At 38.5% G+C, this 22,311-nt stretch overlaps 1 protein-coding gene across 1 annotated transcript; it reads left to right on the forward strand.

Moving 5' to 3' along the window:
- The first annotated feature begins 219 nt into the window (after positions 1-219).
- Positions 220-7,445, forward strand: hyal1 (hyaluronidase 1). Its single transcript, XM_061874584.1, has 4 exons — positions 220-380; positions 4,440-5,332; positions 5,392-5,481; positions 5,546-7,445. The coding sequence occupies exons 2-4, from the start codon at positions 4,463-4,465 to the stop codon at positions 5,876-5,878; spliced, it is 1,293 nt and encodes a 430-aa protein (XP_061730568.1). The 5' UTR covers positions 220-380; positions 4,440-4,462; the 3' UTR covers positions 5,879-7,445.
- The last annotated feature ends 14,866 nt before the right edge of the window (positions 7,446-22,311 follow it).

Below are 22,311 nucleotides of genomic sequence, written 5' to 3' on the forward strand. Positions count from 1 at the left end.
GTGATATCTATAAAGAATGTGTCCGCCCCACTCCATATTTATGTAATGCAGCATACTTTTTACTTAAATAAGGAATGACTAAGTTTTAAACAGTCTGTCACTTTAAAATAAATCTCCACTAGTACATGTCCCTCTGATTGGCTGTGAGACATACAGTAGACGTCTTCTTATTGGCTGTGAGACATCGAATAGACGTCTTCTTATTAGCTGTGCGGAATAAACACGTATCCTGATTGGTTGTTACACTTCCCCATCTGTTTTTGAGCGCTTCCCCTTTTCTTGTTGATCATTTAGTCATGAGACTGATTTTATGTGGTTTTGCTCTCAGAGCATGTCTAAACTATAATTGACCAATTCATCCTTTTTTGCGTTTGAAGTCGGTAAGTGTGACGTGTTTAGCAAATAACCAATAGTTCACGTTGTACTTTATTTGATTGTTAAGAAATCATGTCTGGCAGTGCGGCTTCTCCGCGTCATGTGTTTTTCATTAGAGAACTCGAGTAATAATGAGGGCTCAAAAGTTTACATCGAATTTTTCTGTCTTAAAGTGGTAGTTACGTGACTTGGTGTCCTTTAAGATTACAGGGGTGTCCAAACATTTTGACCTGGGGCCTGCATTGGGCTAAAAAAATGTTGTTGAGATCCGAAAGCCGACTGCATGTAAAGTAACCACACACACACACACACACACACACACACACACACACGCACACACACACACACGGCACGATAACTTAAAAACAAAGACAACTTCAGATTTTACAACAAAATTAGGCATAATAATGTGTTAATTACACAACTGTATATATCGGTATCGATTGATATCGGATTCGGTAATTGAGAGTTGGACAATATCGTAATATAAATGGGTTGTACTTGTATAGCGCTTTTCTACCTTCAAGGTACTCAAAGCGCTTTGACACTACTTCCACATTTACCCATTCACACACACATTCACACACTGATGGAGGGAGCTGCCATGCAAGGCGCCAACCAGCACCCATCAGGAGCAAGGGTGAAGTGTCTTGCTCAGGACACAACGGACGTGACGAGGTTGGTTCTAGGTGGGATTTGAACCAGTGACCCTCGGGTTGCGCTCGGCCACTCTCCCACTGCGCCACGCCGTCCCTAATATCGGCAAAAAAGCTATTATCGGACATATCTAGTCATTGTACAGGATTGCTTATTATTTTTATTGGATAGTAGTCTGTTTATGTCAGTTGTTAGTTTTTTCCTTTATTACCTCTTGTGTTATTTAAATCATCCCCCATATTTGTTCCCACTACCGCACCTTAAATTGGAGTCTTTAATCTTGTTATATGCAAATATAATGACAATAAAGTCCATTCTATTCTATTCTATTATTTATACTTTCTGAATAAATGATGTGATAATGTTCATCAGTCCACTCATCAATCTTTCAAGATAATAAAATATCAACATCAAATTACAGGATGTTATTTATGTAGTTTGCTAATTTTCCTCAACTGCTGCATTAACATTGTGGTTTTTTTTTCATATGTAGCATTATCTATATCAGGGGTGTCAAACATACGGCCCGCGGGCCAGATCACGCCCGCGAACCGGTTTTATCCGTCCCGCGGGATGAGTTTGCTCGGTATAAAAATTAGTTGAAATTTTTGAATGAAAGAAACCGCTGTTCTAAATGTGTCCACCAGATGTCGCAATAGCAATTATTTGTATCTTTGCAGATGATGCTCCATATGTAAAAAAAAATTAAAAAACACGTTAGTACATCAGTCGAGGATAATGAGCAAAATACATAAATAACATCTTGTAATTTGATTTTGATATAATTTTTGAATTATGATGAGATTGAAAATCAACACAAATGTGTTAACTGATGAACATTTTCACAATTTATTCAGAAAGTATAAATAACAAAAAATAAAAATTTAATACTATAAACCGCAACATGTAAATGAAAAAAACAAAACAAAAACATTGTGATTTGTACATTTTCAGGATGTGCTTGCTTTATTTTTAAACAAAGAAAACAATCTGAAGTTGTATTTATTTTTAAGTTATCGTGCCGTGATTTTACCAGTTCGGCCCTCTTGGGAGTAGATTTTTCTTTGTGTGTCCCCTGAACTAAACTGAGTTTGACACCCCTGATCTACATTCTACAAAGATACACAGAATCGCTATTGTGACACATTCAGAACAGCTGCTTCTTTCATTCAAAAATTTCGGCTCGTTTTTATATTTTCCAAACTCATCCCGCGGGCCGGATAAAACCTGTTCGCGGGCCTGAACCGGCCTGATGGCCGTACGTTTGACAACCCTAGTGTAAAGCATTTTCCCAAAATGCTTTGTAATGGATTTAAATGGGTGTAATTTAGATTTTCTTTTTTTATGGTAAATGGATATTTTTTTTATAATATCCACATTTTTTTAAATTTCTATTTAGGAAGGTTGTTTGAATTCGGTCATATAAATAGATGCTGCACATTCCAAACATGAAAAGTCTTTTACTAGGAAAACCTCATGTTGTCCAGTAGATTGTGTCAAAATAGAAGAATTTAAAATGTTATACTTTTTAAATGAATATAAGATTCCTTATTAAATTCATGATGTCTCGCAGGCCAATTTGAAGACGCTGGAGGACTGCTTTTGGTCAGCGGGCTGTACTTTGGACACCCCTGATCAAGAACAAAGTTACAACATACTAGATGAGGCAATTCCTGAAGGAATTGCGTGATATTGCTCCAATGCTGAGGTTGAATTGAAATCCTGGATTTTATTTTGTAGAATTATTTAAGTACACAATTCCCAAACAGGCTGAATATTTTGAAGTTAGAACAGTTTGAATCAGATGAACATTGTGAGAATTATGGAACTTTGAATATCCCATTGATTTCAATGGGAATTTCCAAAACATTTGGGAATTTCGGGAAAAGCGGGAAATTTTTTGAAAATGGTAAAAAACTTGAATGAGTTGAAATGGTTGGTGTTGGAATTTTTGAAATCGGTGGAGAATTGTTGAAGTAGTAACATGTTGAGTGGAGAAATGGTATTACGGAATTACTGGAGTTTTAGGAATTTTTGCAGTTCAAAAAACAACTTTGTTTTTTTGTCCTAATTAAGAGGAATGGTTTGAGGGTGAATGGTTGAAGTAGGTTGAAAAAAGTGAAAGGGGTAGTCACCAGAAAAAAAGGGTGTAAATATAGCATTGGAAAACTAGGAATTCTGGAAAATGCTTGAATTTTTTTTAACTTGGAAAAAGGGTACTTTGAATTCCCAGGATGGTGGAATGTGTTGAAGGTGGAATGCTTTGAATCGGTTTAAAAATGTGGAAATGGTGGAAGTTTGAAAAATGGCCTATTCATTTTGAATGGGAAACATGTCCCGGAAAACCTGGAATTCTGGAAAATCTGGGAATTTAAACATTAGTCAAGGGAAAGCCCACGATTCCGTAATAAGCTGAACAGATGGAAGTTGGAACGGTTTGAATCGGGTGAAAAATGTGGAAGGTAGAGCGCGGCAAAATCTGGAGAAGAAGAAGTTGAATAATAAATAGATACATTTTGGTGTAGAAAACCGTATGTGTGAATGCATTCACAGAATTATAGTGTAGCATCAACCTCTGCCAGGGTATTTAGGCATGTGTCAAAAGATTCTCCACCAAATTAATAAAAATGTACAGCAGTGATGTAAGAATGTAAGTTTGTGCATGTTTTATTCAAATCAAGTTTAAAACTACCTACTTGGATTGAGGTAAATAAACACTTTTTACATAACCCCCCCCCGAAAAAACCCAAAAAACTATGTCTATTATTTGACAACTACAGCACCCTCTGCATAAATAGAGCAAAGTACATGGATCTGGCGGAAGTCAGGTTACGCCCCCCGCGATCTCGAAAGGGAAAAGCGGTAGACAATGGATGGATGGATACACTTAAAAAAAAACTTGTAACCATCCTCATCGTTCAATGTTCATATTTGAGGCTGCTCTTTTCATCTCCAGTTGTATTGGCCAAACTAAAAAGGCTTGCACTTCATGCTAATACATTAATTGCTAGAATTGTTCAAAATAAGTTTTGTTATCTGAGTAACGCATATAGACTGTTAGTTGTTTTTGTTGTTGTTGTTTTTTACAACTCAGAGTGTCTTAAATCTGTAGTAGCACTACAGAAAGTTATTTTGCAGCACGCATGCGCTAACGTATTGGCCCAGTAACTTTTTTTTTTAAGGCTTGAAAGGGGCTAACGTTTCCACAGCACATTGCTAAAACCAAAGTACTGTCATCTGGTCCCTTGATCTCGGTTCTTTGACAAGCATTTTATGCAGTAGTTTTTTTAAAAAGCTCGAGAGTACTGCATTTTTCAAAGTTAGAATAATATTAAAAGGAGAAGTAAGCCTTTCCGGCTTTTTTAAAAATATGGTAGTTTGTGACGCTGCCTTTTTCTTCCTAACAGAGATACGGCGTCTTCATCCTAACATGCTGCTGTTCCTCACTGTGATCAGCCATGTTTCCATGGCAACCTCATCTTCTTTCCAGCTGCCCTTCTGGATTGTATGGAACGCCCCCTCTGCTGACTGCCTTTCCAAGTACAACGTGGATCTTGACCTGGGAACGTTCGGCATCGGCCAGAACCAGAACCAAACCTTCATGGGTGAAAACATAACCATCTTTTATTCAGAAAAACTGGGTCTGTATCCCAGGTACAGCCAAGGGAAGGCGGTTTATGGCGGGGTGCCTCAGAACGCCAGTCTGGACGATCACCTGAGTGTTGCCAGAGAGAATATCAGTGCATATATCCCTGACAAGGATTTCCAAGGCTTGGCTGTGGTGGACTGGGAGAGCTGGAGACCTGTGTGGGAGAGAAACTGGGACACGAAGCAGGTGTACTGGGAAGGATCGAAAGCCCTCGTCAGGTCTAGGCATCCAGACTGGAAGCCTGCACAGGTGGACGCTTTAGCCCACGCAGACTTTGAGGTGGCGGCTAGAAAGTTCATGGAGGAGACGCTGAAACTGGGCCAGAAGGAGAGGCCTGGCGGATTGTGGGGTTTTTATGGCTTCCCCGGCTGCTATAACTCTTACAAAAACACCAACTACTCAGGCGAGTGTTCGGCCGTGGAGTCCAGGAGGAACGACCAGCTGGCGTGGCTATGGAACGTCTCCTCCGCTCTCTATCCCGACATCTACCTAAGCTTGGAGCTGCGAGGCCTCAGCAAGGAAGTGTCCCTCTACGCTCATTACCGCATCCTGGAGGCCATGAGGGTCGCAGCTCAGGCATCCCGGCACGCCCCACCTGTCATCCCCTACGCTTGCATCGTCTACACTTACACGCTGGAGTTTCTCTCACAGGCAAGCGACAGGAAAAACACTTTGGAGCTTCCAGAAAGTCATTGTTTGGTCTCTCACAGGAGCATCTTATTGACACCATCGGAGAAAGCGCCGCCTTGGGATCTGCAGGTGTGGTGCTGTGGGGGAACAACAATTTCTCCAGGTCTAAGGTACCACCAAACTCGCGGTCACCTCCACAGTCTGCATGAAATAGAAATATTTTTTTATTCTCAGGCAACTTGTGATACCATCAAGTGGTACGTCGATAACACTCTAGGTCCGTATCTGGTCAACGTCACCTCGGCCGCCGTCCTCTGCAGCCAAGCAGTATGCTCCTCAAGGGGGAGGTGCGCCAGGAAGGACCCCAAGTCGCGGGTCTACCTCCATCTGGACCCCGCATGGTGGAAGGTGGTGGCCGCGAGGAAAGCAGAAGGCGGGCGGAGCTACGCCGTGATGGGACGAGTCAGCGCACAGCAGGTAATGCGCATGAAGGCCCAGTTTGAGTGCAGGTGTTACCCAGGCTGGGCTGGGGAACGCTGCTCCACGCCCAACAGCAGATTCTTTTAGATTTGACTTTTATTTTATACTTTGACACAAGTCTTTTAGAATGAATGCATTGGTTGCCATTGTAACATCGCCACATAAGCCAAGTGTGTAATCAAAATGCTTTTGAAGCAAGAATAAAACCCAAATCCAACATTTTTGAAAGGAAATGAAAAGCTCTTATTGTGTAGTATTGTTGTCTATCAACAGGGGGGGCACTTCTACAGCTAATGGGCGCTTCATAGAGGTCAAGTACTCTGAAGACCAAGTCAATACTTGCTCATTTTACAGCAGTTACACACAATAAAAGGACTACAAAAGAGAAAAAAATGGCGACCTTGGTGGATTCAGTGGTGCTGTGAACAATCTCGTATTGTTTTTTTCCTGTCACTTTGATTTTTTTCAGTCGTTTCGAAAAAAGGCTCCCACTGTGTACATTCCATCTTTTTTGGAGGGTTTTGAAAGTGACGAGAAGATTTATTTTTCTTGCTACAAAGTGAATTTTGAAACGATTTGTCTTATTTACAGCATAACCACTAATGATTTTATTTTTTGATTGTGCTTTGCTGATTTGCAGATTTTTTACAAACTTTAAACTGATTTCACAATTTACTCTGTTCCTGTAATTATATTAAGGAGTTCATGAGAAAGTGGAACCAAAAACTGGGTTCTCTTTGATCGCATGTAGATTTATCAACATGTATCTTGTGCAACACAACTAATGTTGTATCGGTGCTAAATTTATTACGGGATGGCTCGGCAGCTGGTGGAGGGACCCTGTAGGATGCAGAGACGGCAGGCGACGTGCAGTAAAATGTTCTTTAATTGGGAACAACCGATGGAGCCCAACCGCTGTCAAGTCAGTGGACTACAGGTTACAAATAACAAGGCAAAGACAGATGCTAAAACGCTAAACCAAAGTATGTATCACTGCCATACTGTAGAAAGATTTGACACGATGTAAAAGAAGGTCCTTTTTTTTTATCTACTTTTGAATATTTTATCTTTTCTTTAACTGACTTTTTATATTTGACTGTTTTACCTACTTTTTACCTTCTTTTACCTTTTCTTTTTTATGGCTTTTAACTTTTTAACCTGTTTTACCTTCTTTCAGTTATTTTTTTTAACCAATTTTATATATTTTACCTACTTCTTACTTTTTTTTTTTTACCTTTTTCAATTATTTTTCTACCTTTTTAACATACTTTTTACTTTTTTTAATTTCACCTTTTTTAATGTACTTGTTACCTTCTTTTAATTTTTACCTTTTTAAACGTACTTACCTTCTTTTACCTACAATAATCTACTTCTTACCTTTGTAGCGGTTGCTTTAATGAGATGATTGACCACACCCGTTTACTTGACTTTGCTGTAACTTTTTGCTGCCATGCTTCTATATTGCACATAGCAGTGTTGGGAGTTGGTTATCATTCAATTTTGCAGTCAAGAGCGAATAATTCCGTGCGGTCTCTTAAAATGACCGTTAAAATTTTAACCAAGGGTGCTGATTTGTTTTGAACGCCATTTTGAATTGCTGATGTTGCAAGTTGATGTTTGATTAAACGCCACACTCGTTTGTGTGTCAAAGATAGCTCAAGTTGTCTTGTGCAACACCGCCCTCTTTGTTTTCTTTTATATATTTTACCTATTACAGACTTTATATCTTTTACCTACTTCTTATCTTCTTTTACCTACTTTACCTTTTTCAACTTACTTATCTTCTTTACCTACCTTTTGCCTACTTCTTTCCTTCTTCATTGTTTTTTCATCTTTTCCTTTACCGTTTTCATCTTTTCCTTCATCATATCCTTCATTACTTTTGTCTTTTACTTTCTATTCTCCGTCATTGTTTCCTTCATTTTCCTCTTTTCCTTCATTGTTCTCTTCGTTTTTTTGTACTTCTTTTCCTTCATTGTTTCCTTCTTCGTTTTCATCTTTTCCTTTTTTTCCATAATCTTTTTCTTCGTTTTCTTTATCGTTTATACTCTCCTTTTACTTTCTTTTCCTTCATTTTTTCGATCGTTTCCATCTATATTCCCTCTTTTTTTTTAACCTTTTTTGCCTACATCGTACCTTCATTCTGTAACGTATACATTTTCTTACCTACTTCTTACCATCATCATTGTTTCTTACATCTTTTCCTTTGTTTCCTTAATTTTTTAATGATCTTTTCCACATTTTCTTATTTCCTTTGTTCCCTTAATTTCCTTCATATCTTCCCAACGTATTTTCCTTTAGCCATATTCCATCTTTTTTTTTTTTACCTATTTCTTACCTTAATCATTGTTTCTTTATAATTTTTCCTTAATTTTCATAGTTTCCTTTGTTTCCTTCATTCCCCGTATCTTTTTCATCATTTTATACTTCATCGTTTTCCTATTTTTCTTTATTCCCTTAATTTCCTGTATATTTTTCTCTTCTTTTACCTACTTCTTACTTTCATCATTGTTTCCTTCATCGAATCTTATATTTTCCGTTGTTTCCTTCATTTGTTCATTTATTTCCTTTTATTTCATCTTTCCATCATATTTTCCTTTGTTTTCATCATTTTCATCTAGTCATTTCCTTTCTTTTTCTTTATCTTTTCCATCATCGTTTCATTCATCTTATCCTTCATTTCCTACATTGTTTCCATCTTTTACTTTTTTTCCTTCTTTTCTATCATCATTTCCATCATCGCTTTGTTCTTTTCTATTATCGTTTCCTTCACCATTTCCTTTGTTTTTATCTTTTCTTTCGTTTCCTTAATTTCCTTCATCTTTTCCTTCATTCGTCATTTGTCCCACCATCGTTTCCTTCATCTTTTCTTTTATCCTTTACTTTATCCAGTGTTAATTTTGACAGCTGTTTTTAATTTAGTTTAAATATAAAGTATAGCGGACAAAGCATATTTGAAATTGTCTTGAAAGCACTTTTATGAATTACTATTGTAGCGCAAACTAGATTCACAACAAGACCTGCACTCCATGGATATTTAAATAAGTACATTTCACACTAAACTTTACTGTGTGTTATCGTTTTAGGTGTAAATTTATCTTTTTTTTTTAATTGTTGAATAATATATTACTAAAATGGTCACATGAAGAAACAAACTAGTATTATTATAGCTTTGCTGGCAAGCTAACCTATACGTACGACAAAAGTTGTGGTAGAGAGAGTAAGCAGTCTTGCTCCCTCCCTACTGTCTTCTAAGAGTAACAGTCGTTCAGTACAGTATGAGTCATTTGGAAATATTAGTTACTACTACTTACTGTTGTGTAAATGTCCTAATGATTAGCCTGCAGAGGACGTTTCAAGTTGGTGGTATTTGTACTCAATAAAATGAAGGCACAGGGTTTACAACGTGTCTTGGTGTCTACCTTGCAAAGGTAAAATGTGTCCATATGTCTTCCAGGGGTAGAAGAGATATTGTAGTGATGTGTGTAACAACACAAAGTAGGGATGTAACGATATGAGAATTTCACATCGTGGTTATATCATTATTATTGTGTAATGTGCTCAAAAAGCTTTTTAAACATAACCAAAATAGACACACTATTAGAAACATACACTATTTTGCATTTCTTGCGCTTATGTTTCACAAAGTGTTTTAGTTTTAGTTTTTATGTGTTTTCATAGCTATTTTTTTATTGTTGTACTGTAAATATTTGCTTGTACCGTAGCACTTTAAGATTTACTGAAATGAAAAGTGCTTAACAAATCAACTCTATTCTAATTATGTATCACTTCTGGTGGGTGTTTTGTCTGTCCTACTCTGTTCAGCTGTATTTGAACGCACCATAACAACACCTCGTCTCTTTTCTTCTGAGGGAAGACCGATTATGTGCACAATGTTCAAAATGTGCACAACTGAATAGCTTAGTTGCTAAGACAGTAATGGGTTTATAGAAGTTTAGATTGGAGTATGTTGATTTTAACAGGGAACGACGTATGTCTCTTGTTGTCATGTTAACATTTAGGCTAGCACCAATAAGTCCGCCGTGGCCCATGAATTTATAAAAGTGCAGTTATTGATTTTTAGATCATATTAATTTAAAAGGTTAATACTAACCGTCTGGAGGGTTGTCGCCGTCATCATTATTACAGTTTATTGTTACATCCCTACAATATAGTCTTGATTTACCCCCGACCCCCTCCTGCATGCTACTATGATTGCATATATTCCTTACTTGTCCTACCCATCTAAAGACGACATTAAATATGATTTATGTCAATTATTTTCGTCTCATTTTTATTTGTCGGCTAAATTGTCAATGAATTTTGTCATTGTTTTCGTCAATGTGCATTTGTTTTGACTCGTTCTTGTCCTATTTTAGTTGGGGAAAATAGGTTGTTTATGATAAGTCAGACAAACATTTTAAGTAGAAAAAATTAACACTGCGTTCATCTGAATTCCATCTTTTCTTAATAATGTTTTCTGGTTGTCCTTTGTATTAGTGACAGTGTGAAGATTTGAGGCAATTACCTGACAAGCGTGTACCGTATTTTTTGGACCGTAGGGCGCACCGGATAAATAGTCTATTTACGATCTTTTTTCATATAAAAGGCGCACCGGATTATAGGGTGCATTAAAGGAGTCAAATTATAATTTTTTTTCTAAATGGAAAAAACTTCTTTGTGGTCTACATAACATGTAATGGTGGTTCTTTGGTGAAAATGTTGCATAGATTATGTTTTACAGATCATCTTCAAGCTGCTTTCTGACAGTCGCTTCCAAAATTGCCTTTTTGTGGGCTGTCTTATTTACGTGTCTCACCCTCGGTAAAGTATTTTCTCCGTCATCTTTGTTGTAGCGGTGTAGCGTGCAAGGACGGGAGCGGAAGAAGTGTCAAAAGATGGAGCTAACTGGTTTAATGACATTCAGACTTTACTTAAAGTCCTACTGAAATGAGATTTTCTTATTTAAACGGGGATAGCAGGTCCATTCTATTTGTCATACTTGATCATTTTGCGATATTGCCATATTTTGGCTGAAAGGATTTAGTAGAGAACATAGACGATAAAGTTTGCAACTTTTGGTCGCTAATAAATAAAGCCTTGCATTTACCGAAAGTAGCAGACAATGTGCGCGTGACGTCACGGGTTGTAGGGCTCCTGACATCCTCACATTGTTTACAATCATAGCCACCAGCAGCTAGAGCGATTCGGACCGAGAAAACGACAATTCCCCCATTAATTTGAGCAAGGATGAAATATTTGTGGATGAGGATATTGAGAGTGAAGGACAAGAAAAAAAAAAGGCGATTGCAGTGTGAGCGATTCAGATATTAGACACATTCACAAGGATAATTCTGGAAAATCCCTTATCTGCCTATTATGATACTAGTGTTTTAGTGAGATTATATGGTACCTGAAAGTCGGAGGGGTGTGGCCACGGGTGTGGTGACCGCCAGTGTCTCCAGTGGGAGGAGGTAAAAGTCTGCGGCAGCTGCAGGACGACGCAGGCTCCGCTCATAACTATGGTAAGAGCCAACTTATTACCACAATTTTCTCACCGAAACCTGCCGGTTGACATGTGGTCGGGATCCATGTTCGCTTGACCGCTCTGTTCCATAGTAAAGCTTCACCTTCGGGAATTTTGATCAAGGAAACACCGGCTGTGTTTGTGTGGCTAAAGGCTAAAAGCTTCCCAACTCCATCTTTCTAGTTTGATTTCTCCAAAATTAATCGAACAAATTGCAAAAGTTTCAGCAACAAAGATGTCCAGAATACTGTGTAAGTATGCGATTAAAGCAGACTACTTATAGCTTGGATCGGGCTGAAAATAATGTCCGCTACAACCCGAGACGTCAAACGCACGCGTCATCATACGCGTCATCATACCGCGGCGTTTTCAACACGATACTTCGCGGGAAATTTAGAACTGCAATTTAGTAAACTAAAAAGGCCGTATTGGCATGTGTTGCACCTGTGATGAGGTCGCGACTTGTCCAGGGTGTACACCGCCTTCCGCCCGATTGTAGCTGAGATAGGCGCCAGCGCCCCCCGCCACCCCAAGAGGGAATAAGCGGTAGAAAATGAATGGATGGATGGCATGTGTTGCATGGTTAATATTTCATCATTGATATATAAACTATCAGACTGCATGGTCGGTAGTAGTGGGTTTCAGTAGGCCTTTAAATTAATAACGGACCAGCATCTTCTCATCCGAAAACAACAAAAAGCCTGGAAATGTGTCCCGTGAAAAACTGTCCGACCGGAACTCTAATAACTAAAGTTTCTTGGGTGAATAATGTCTACTCACTATACCAGTATGTTTTAGCGCTTTCATGGTGAGTTTACTGACAGATATAAGTAAGAACTTTACGTTATTTTATATTAGAAATGGCAACAGTGGAGAAAGAATGTTGCAATAAAAGAAGATAGAGAAAAAGAAGAAGCTTATCGACTATGCCGTCAGTATGGATCGCAAAGGCGGATGCGCGCAATTTTTCAGGACTTATGAAGATCCCAAATACAGATCAGCAGGTACCAGAAGGTAAGAAAAGTTTCTTTTGCATAATATTGCGAAACAAAACACCAGATAAGATGTTTTACCTTATACACACACACCATAATAATACTCGTATGTTTAATGCGCCGACAATCCACCAAGCGGAGCGGCTTCATAGTTTACCAAAATCGTACTAAAACATTTTGATAGATTTTTGAGCGCTGTGTGTAATGTTTATATTTTCAATGGAACATCTAAAATGTTGGTGTTGTTTACTTAAGGGATATTGCCATCATACCTCTTACCACATATCTCTTATGTTTGACTGCCATCTACTGGGCACACTTATCATCACAATGTACCAAATAAAATTTCCTTGAGGTCGGTGAGAAAAACCAGAATTATTCCGTACATTAGGCGCACCGGGTTATTAGGTGCACTGTCGAGTTTTGAGGGGGGACAAAGGATTTTAAGTGCGCCTTATAGACTGGAAAATACGGTACATGATGAAGTGTCCATTGAGTTTGTTTTACGTGTTAGTATGTTACAAACGAGCACATTTAAAGTTGCACATTAGGTCTATATTGGCTGGTGATCGAGTAGATATTTTTGACGAGCTAAAGCTGGGATATCTCCTCACTGTCTTTCGAACAGGCGGAATCAGTGGAGGTGAGGGTGTGAAAATGATCAATACATTTGCTGGTAAATCAGTGCCGCCTTTGTACACAAAAAGCTCTGGAGGGAAATGCTGGCTGTTGTGCATCTTTTGTGTTCTTGAGCGATAGTTCTTTTTAAAGGCTCCCTGATGAGAGGGACCTGACACGACTGTCACATCTGACTTTGCCTGCACCACACACACACACACACACACACACACACCCTCTCCAGAGCCCATTAGAACAGGGGTCGGCAACCCGCGGGTCCAGAGCCGTATGTGGCTCTTTGATAACTCACTCTAAATTGCCGACCCCAACGATTATTCCTTGAGGTTTCCGGGATTTTAGTGCCTCTCTCAGAAATCACCCAGGGATAACATTCTCCAATTTTTATCTGGACCTCAATACTGAGGGTGTGCAGTGATGGCAATGTCTTTAACCTCCTCTACAATATGTTGCCGCGCCCGCTTTTACATGACGCGATCTGCGTGTTGACTGATCACATTTCATATTCAGCCTCTGTTACCACACAAAAGTGACTGCAACGCATACTTAGTCAACAGCCATACAGTTTACACTGAGGGTTGCAATATATACAACTTTAACACTCTTACTAATATGCGCCACACTGTAAACCCACACCAAACAAGAATGACAAACACATTTTGGGAGAACATTGGCACTGTAACACAACATAAACACAAAAGAACAAATACGCAGAATCCCATGTATCCCTACATTTTGTGGCTACATTAGCACCAAACCCCGCCCCCTCCAACCCCACCCACCTCAACTGACGCACGGAGGGGGTGGGAGGATTTGGTGCTAGCGGGGTGTATAATGTAGCCCGGAAGAGTGGGATGCATGGTATTCTGGGTATTTGTTCTTTTGTGTTTATCTTGTGTTACAGTGCCGATGTTCTCCCAAAATGTGTTTGTCATTCTTGTGTGGTGTGGGTTCGCAGTGTGGCGCATATTAGTAAGAGTGTTAAAGTTGTTTATATCACAACCCTCAGTGTAACCTATATGGCTGTTGAACAAGTATGCTTTGCAATCGTTAGCGTGTGTCAGCAGAAGCTTCATACTACATGTGGCCGGGCTTGCAAGCTGATTGAACGTGTTGTAGAGGGTGTCAAAGGCAGCACCTTCATAGGTTGGCCTTACTATTGTTAATCGAGGGAAATTCTGTAAACATACTCGAGAATGGTTGACCTGACATTATGTAGTCTGTCGGAATATTCGGGAGGGTGTGACGCTGTCAAGCGGCATTCATATAAAACTCGCTGGCCCCACTATCATTAAAGTTTCAAATTAAGGTGTTAGGGTGTCTGAGAGCCCTGGTTTATACACAGCACAGAGTAAAAAAAACTCTGTATGCAGTGTTATCTCATTTTAAATTTCAAAAGAGTTTTGTGGCTCCTATTGTTTTCTTTATTTTGTGAAGCGGGTCAAAATGGCTCTTTGAGTGGTAAAGGTTGCCCACCCCTGCTTTAGAGGCTTTAAAGAATAGTGTTAAGGAAGAACTAACACAAAAATTTGCACAAAGTCGCTTAAGTGGACAATTAGAGTGACTAATCAGTAAAGTGTCATCCACACAAAGTCATCCTCATAAAAATGTATTTCCATACTGCCGTACAAGCTGTCCACTGACTACTCTAAAGTTTATCCAAGTTGCATGTCTCTGTATGTTTCCCGAGAAGATTGAGAGTAAAAAGGCAGTGCTTTCTTTAGTGAGAAAGTATGTTACTAAAACGGTCGTTTTAATTTGCTTCTTTTCTGGAATCTTTTATTCCAAATAACAAACAAACTGGAGACCCGTCGTCAGGAATCATTTCTGCCTCTCAACACAAATGTCATGGTGAGTCGTAACCTTTACCGAAGCACGTTGTCTGCCCTGATAGCGGGGGCTGCGGCCCGGGATGAGGCGGGCGAGGGGACGAGAGGGGCGTGAGCGACGCGATTGGTTTTGAAAGGTCTCCCATTTGCGTCGTAGCCACCGGCTAGCTTGACTTGGCAGCGGAGCAGCGTCAACATGATGCCGCCGCTCTGCCCTGCATTAATCAGCCTGGCACCTTTGCCAGGTGAGCATGGGAGGATGCAAAGAGATGGGATGAGGTTAGATTTCAACAAAGAGAAGTCGTACGAGATGAGGTCGGCATCGGAAGCAGAAATGCTGACGCGGGGGAGTCTGTCAGTGTATGTTAGGAGCTGCCAAGGCGACAATGGCGCCTCCTCGCTCACAACGCGCTCATCGCTGATATCCTTCATTGCAGCAAGGACAGGCTGTCTTACATAAACAATGTTTGTTTGCCATCGAGACTTTACTCTTATGACATATTTATGACACAGTAAATGCATCGTTTTGTAACAAGCACACGCGTCTGCAGAAAGTACAGGGAAAAATGACACAAAGGAATGAAAATGAGTATTAAAAAAGTTAAAGTACCAATGATTGTAACACACTAGGTGTGGCAAAATTATTCTCTAGATTTGACCCATCACCCTTAATCACCCCGTGGGATGTGAGGGGAGCAGTGAGCAACAGCGGTGACCACGCCCGGTATTCATTTTTGGTGATTTAACCCCCAATTCCAACCCTTTATGCTGAGTGCCAAGCAGGGAGGTAATGGGTCCCATTTTTATAGTCTTTGGTATGACTCGGCCGTGGTTTGAACTCACGACCTACTGATCTCCGGGCGGACACTCTAACCCAGGGGTGTCAAACGTGCGGGCCGGATCAGGCCCACCAACAGGTTTTATCCGGCCCTGCGGGATGAGTTTGCTAAGTATAAAATCGAACCGAAATTTGTGAATGAAAGAAACTGCTTTTCTAAATGTGTCCACTAGATGTTACAATAGCAATTCTTTGTATCTTTGTAGATGATGCTACATATGTAAAAAAAAAATAAACCACTTGATGTTAGTGCACCAGTCAAGGAAAATGAGCAAACTACATAAATAACATCATTTTATTTGGTTTTGATATCATTTTTTTATCTTGAAAGATTGAAAAATAACTCCAATGAGTTAACTGATGATCATTATCACGTAATTTATTCAGAAAGTATAAATGACGACAACTAAAGATAGAAAACCATGACCTGATTAACGTGGACCCCGACTTAAACAAGTTGAAAAACTTATTCGGGTGTTACCATTTAGTGGTCAATTGTACGGATTATGTAGTGTACTGTGCAATCTACTAATAAAAGTTTCAATCAATCAATCAATACTACTAACCGCAACAAGTAAGTGTAAAAAAAACACAACAACATTATTATTTGTACATTTTCAGAATGTATTTGTTCTATTTTTAAACAAAGAAAACAATCTGAAGTTGTCTTTATTTTTCAGTTATCGTGCCTTGATTTTACCAGTCCGGCCCACTTGGGAGTAGATTTTTCTCCATGTGGCCCCTGATCTAAAATGAGTTTGACACCCCTGCTCTAACCACAAGGCCAATGAGTAGACTAAATGATTATACTGTATTGCCTAAAACAGTGGTTCTCAAACCACCTCCGAAAAAACTTGGTTTACCAAGTACTGCCGTAATGACAGTTTTATCTAAAAAGTATAGTTAATATTTTTGGCCACAGTATCATTACACACCGTTGGAACAGTAACTGTGCCCCCGTCGTCGTAACATCGTGACATTGCTGGTTTACAAGCCGACGAACATGTTTGGCAGCGCACAATCACTGACTACTTACAAACAGACACAGTGTGTAGACAAAAAAGGGAAAACGGAAGCATTTTGGCTTAAAAACTAACGATAAAGGTGAAGTTATAACACTGAAACACCCACCGGAAGAGATGCTTTTAGACATGGCTTGCTAGCAGGTGTCTAAAGTCTAGCCCCAGTCGACAGTGTTGTAGTGACTTCTAAATCACTAATCCTCGCCTCCTTGGCGACAACAAAATTAAGTTTCTTACAAGTATCATCCCTGCAGGACGAGGACTAGCTAAACATGCTTCACTACTACTGTAAACAAAGTACAGCAGCGTATCGAGTCAATACTACTGTGATTACGTCGATATTTTTTGGCATCGCAACATCTTTCGTTTTGTATATTATGTTTGTTAAGTCAGAAAATACATCCCTGGACACATGAGGACTTTGAATATGACCAATGTATGATCCTGTAACGACTTGGTATCAGATTGATACCCAAATTTCGTCCAAAACTAATGTAAAGCATCAAAACAACAAATGAAAAAGTGATTATTACATTTTAACAGAAGTGTAGATAGAACATGGTAAAAGAGAAACTAAGCAGATATTAACAGTAAATGAACAAGTAGATTAAAAGTTCATTTTCTACCACATGTTCTTAATAATTTTGATAAAATAATAGAGTGATAAAGTACACAATATGTTACTGCGTATGTCAGAAGACTAATTAGGAGCCTTTGTTTGTTTACTTACTAATAAAAGACAAGTTGTCTTGTATGTTGACTATTTTATTTAAGGAAAAACTTGCAATAAGAAATACAAGTTTCAAGTACCCTGAGATTTTTTTCTTAAAATAAAGCCAATAATACAATTTGTGTGGTCCCCTTTATTGAAAAAAAAGTATTGAAATCATTCCAAAATATTGGTATCGGGACAACACTAGTTTGAATATAGGAAAATAAAACACTGCTTTTAATAAAGTGATTCTTTTGCTTACCACTAGATACACCCCGCGTACCACCAGTGGTACACAGACCACAGTTTGATTTACTGGCGAGCCTCCCATTTTGGGCAATCAGTGGACAGCAGTTTGTTCAACTCCGCCCACAAGCAAACTACTATTGTTAACCAAATTATTCTTTCAAATGTTAATTAACACACTCATTGTAGAATATGTGGGAAAAAATATAAAAATAAATGATAAAATAGTATTTTAATAAGAAATCCAAGAACATGGTATTACGAAGGACTAGTAATGGCATTGCAATGAAATATAATGAAAGTGTGTGACCAGTCATAGTATTTATCAAAGTGTATTTGAGGTGTGGCAGTATGTAGAGCAGGGGTCACCAACGTGGTGCCCGCGGGCACCAGGTAGCCCGGAAGGACCAGATGAGTAGCCCGCTGGCCTGTTCTAAAAATAGCTCAAATAGCAGCACTTACCAGTGAGCTGCCTCTGTTTTTTCAATTGTATTTATTTACTAGCAAGCTGGTCTCGCTTTGCTCGACATTTTTAATTCTTAGAGAGACAAAACTCAAATAGAATTTGCAAATCCAAGAAAATATTTTAAAGACTTGGTCTTCACTTGTTTAAATAAATTCATTTATTTTTTTACTTTGCTTACTATAACTTTCAGACAATTTTAGAGAAAGAATACAACCTTAAAAATGATTTTAGGATTTTTAAACACATATACCTTTTTACCTTTTTAAATTCCTTCCTCTTCTTTCCTGCCAATTTAAATCAATGTTCCTGTAAATAATTTTTTTTATTGTTAAGAATAATAAATACATTTTAAGTTAATTCTTCATTTTAATGTCTGTTTTTTCGACGAAGAATATATCTTTGAAATATTTCTTCAAAACTCACTATGATTAAAATAAAAAAAAATATTCTAGAGAATCTTTAGAATCAAAATCAAAATGTTATTTCAAAGTCTTTTGAATTTCTTTTAAAATTTTTGTTCTGGAAAATCTAGAAGAAATCATGATTTGTCTTTGTTAGGAATATGGCTTGGTCCAATTTGTAATATATTCTAACACAATGAAGATTGGATTTTAACCTATTTAAAACATGTCATCAAAATTTTAAAATTAATCTTAATCAGGAAAATTACTAATGATGTTCCATAAATTATTCTTTTTATTTTTAAAAAAAGATCCGAATTAGCTAGTTTTTCTCCTTTTTTTCGGTTGAATTTTGAATTTTAAAGAGTCAAAATCCAACAAACTGTTTCAAAATTTAATTTTCATTTTTTTTTCTGTTTTCTCCTCTTTTAAACCGTTCAATTAAGTGTTTTTTTCATCATTTATTCTCTACAAAAAACCTTCCGTTAAAGAAAATGTATGACGGAATGACAGACAGAAATACCCATTTATATATATATATATATATATATATATATATATATATATACACATATTAGATTTATTTATTAAAGGTAATTTCAGCAAATTGACTATTTCTGGCAATTTATTTTTATTTAAGTGTGTACCAAACTGGTAGCCCTTCGCATTAATCAGTACCCAAGAAGTAGCTCTTGGTTTCAAAAAGGTTGGTGACCCCTGATGTAGAGGCTGTGGTGTGTCCACGTGTGTGTGCTGTTTTCACAGCAGGGGGCAGTAGAGAATTGTGCTTTCAGAAAGTAGTGTTTTTTTGTTTTGTTTTTTGACCATATTTCTGGGTGATGATGTGAACAGATAGCATCAAATGGCTCTGACTTACAGTAAATACTTTATTGTACCTAGCAATCAGTTTATCATAGATAGAACTTTGTTGGACGTGTTCCCTCAGGCACATCAAGGTTCCAATAGCAACAGCGCTGTATGCAGTACACCTGAGTGATAATAGCAGCACGGCACACAGAGTAAGCAATAGGAGTGGACCCCACCTGGTCCAGCCCATGCTTCCGGGTCCTTGTGATGAGAGTCTAGAGCAGGGGTGTCAAACTTTTTTTTGATTGATTGATTGATACTTTTATTAGTAGATTGCACAGTTCAGTACACATTCCGTACAATTGAGCACTAAATGGTAACACCCGAATAAGTTTTTCAAATTGTTTTAGTCGGGGTCCACGTTAATCAATTCATGGTACAAATATATACTATAAGCATAAGACAATCATGACACAGGTTAATCTTCATAGTATATACATTGACTTATTTACATTATTTACAATCCGGGGGGTGGGATGAGGAGCTTTGGTTGATATCAGTACTTCAGTCATCAACAATTGCATCAACAGAGAAATGGACATTGAAACAGTGTAGGTCTTACTTAGTAGGATATGTACAGTAAGCAGAGAACATAGTGAGTTCAGATAGCATAAGAGCAAGTATATACATTAGAAGTACATTTGATCATTTATATTAGGTTATTTATAATCCGGGGAGATGGGATGTGAATGGAGGAGGATATTAGTAAATGGTTGAAGTTGCCTGGAGGTGTTGTTTTAGAGCGGTTTTGAAGGAATATAGAGATGCACTTACTTTTACACCTGTTGGGAGTGCATTCCACATTGATGTGGCATAGAAAGAGAATGAGTTAAGACCTTTGATAGATCGGAATCTGGGTTTAACGTGGTTTGTGGAGCTCCCCCTGGTGTTGTGGTTATGGCAAGAAAGTAGTTTGACGTACTTTAGCTCAGGGGTCGCATGGTGGAAAAACTATTATCACGTGGGCCGGACGGCTAAAATCATTGCAAAGAAACTTAAATATACACCTACGACAACTTCAGGATGTTTTCTTTGTTTTACTACGGCCCAAAATTGAAATAGGACATTCTAAAAATGTACATATCACAAAAAAATCTGACAAAACACTTCAAGTTAGTTGAAGATTCTGAGGGAAAAAAATGTTGCAGTTTCAAAAACACCATGAAGAACACAATGAACTTAGACTTAATCACAATGTATCTACAAAAAAGTAAACTTTAAGTCACAGCCATGAATTGATTAACGTGGACTTACACAAGTTGAAAATTGTTATTCGGGTGTTACCTTTTAATGGTCAATTGTACGAAATATATGTACTGTACTGTGCAATCTAATAATAAAAGTTTCAATCAATCAATCAAAGCCCATTTAGGATTAAAAATAAAACAAAATAAAAACCCCGCTTGGCATGCAGCATCAAGGGTGTTAAATCACCAAATGATTCCCGGGCGCGGCTCACTGCTCCCCTGGGGGGATGGGTCAAATGCAGAGGATGAATTCACCGCACCTAGTGCGTGTGTGACAATCTTTGGCACTTTATATTAAATAAAAACAATTTCATGTATCAACTACCTCATTTTTCATTTCCTCATATTAATGTGTGCTAACTCGACAAACCATAAGAAACAGAGGTATAGCTCGGTTGGTAGAGTGGCCGTGCCAGCAACTTGAGGGTTCCAGGTCCGATCCCCGCTTCCGCCATCTTAGTCTCTGCCGTTGTGTCCTTTGGCAAGGCACTTTACCCACCTGCTCCCAATGCCACCCACACTGGTTTAAATGCAACTTAGATTTTGGGTTTCACTATGTAAAGCGCTTTGAGTCACTAGAGAAAAAGTGCTATATAAATATAATTCACACTAATTCACAGAGGTAGAAACCTTTCAAGAGGGGTTGCGTTATTCCCTGTCTTCTAAAGATCACTGTGTATTGATAGAAAAATAAAAGCTGTGCAATGTGTGAACAATTTTAACAAACCAAAAATAAAACCTTAAAAGACTGACAGTGTTGCAGTAAATCACACACTGTTCACGTTCTTTAAAGGCCTACTGAAACCCACTACTACCGACCACGCAGTGTGATAGTTTATACATCAATGATGAAATATTAACATTGCAACACATGCCAATACGGCTTTTTTAGTTTACTAAATTGCAATTTTAAATTTCCCGCGAGTTTCTTGTTGAAAACGCCGCGGAATGATGACGCATACGTGTGACGTCACTGACTGTCAAGAAATATTAGCGCTGCACCACTAGCGGCTAAAAGTCGTCTGCTTTAATCGCATAATTACACAGTATTCTGGACATCTGTGCTGCTGAATCGTTTGCAATTTGTTCATTTAACAATGCTGTTGGTGGATTAAAGCTGTCTTTAACACCGAGACACGGCCAGTGTTTCTTTGTTTGTTGTGAAGCAGAGCGGTCAAGCGAACATGTTTTCTCTACGTCAACCAGCATGTTTTTGGATGGAAAAATTGTGATATATATCTTACCGGAGACATAATTGGATTATTCATCCTCCTGCAGCAGCTGTCAAAAAAGGCTGCTGTGAGCTTGGCTCCTCGGCTTCTCTCTGAGACTGCGTGTTCACCGCAGCCATCCGACCTCGAGGTATGTCTTTACAAGCTTTACAATCTCACTAAAACACTATTAAAACAATAAGCAGATAAGGGATCTTTCAGAATTATCCTAGTAAATGTGTCTAATTACATCTGAAACGCTTACACTGCTGCCGCCCGGAGCAGTCACTTTTTTTTTTTCCTAGTCCTTTTCTATCAATATCCTAATTCACAAATCTTTCATCCTCGCTCAAATTAATGGGGAAATTGTTGAGTTCTCGGTCCGAATTGCTCTTACTGCTGGTGGCTCCCATTATAAACAATGTGAATATGTGAGGAGCCCTGCAACTCGTGACGTCACGCGCACATACTTCCGGTAAAGGCAGGGCTTTTTTATTAGCGACCAAAAGATGCGGACTTTATC

This window comes from Nerophis ophidion, linkage group LG16 (assembly GCF_033978795.1).
Source record: "Nerophis ophidion isolate RoL-2023_Sa linkage group LG16, RoL_Noph_v1.0, whole genome shotgun sequence".
Lineage (NCBI taxonomy): Eukaryota > Metazoa > Chordata > Actinopteri > Syngnathiformes > Syngnathidae > Nerophis > Nerophis ophidion.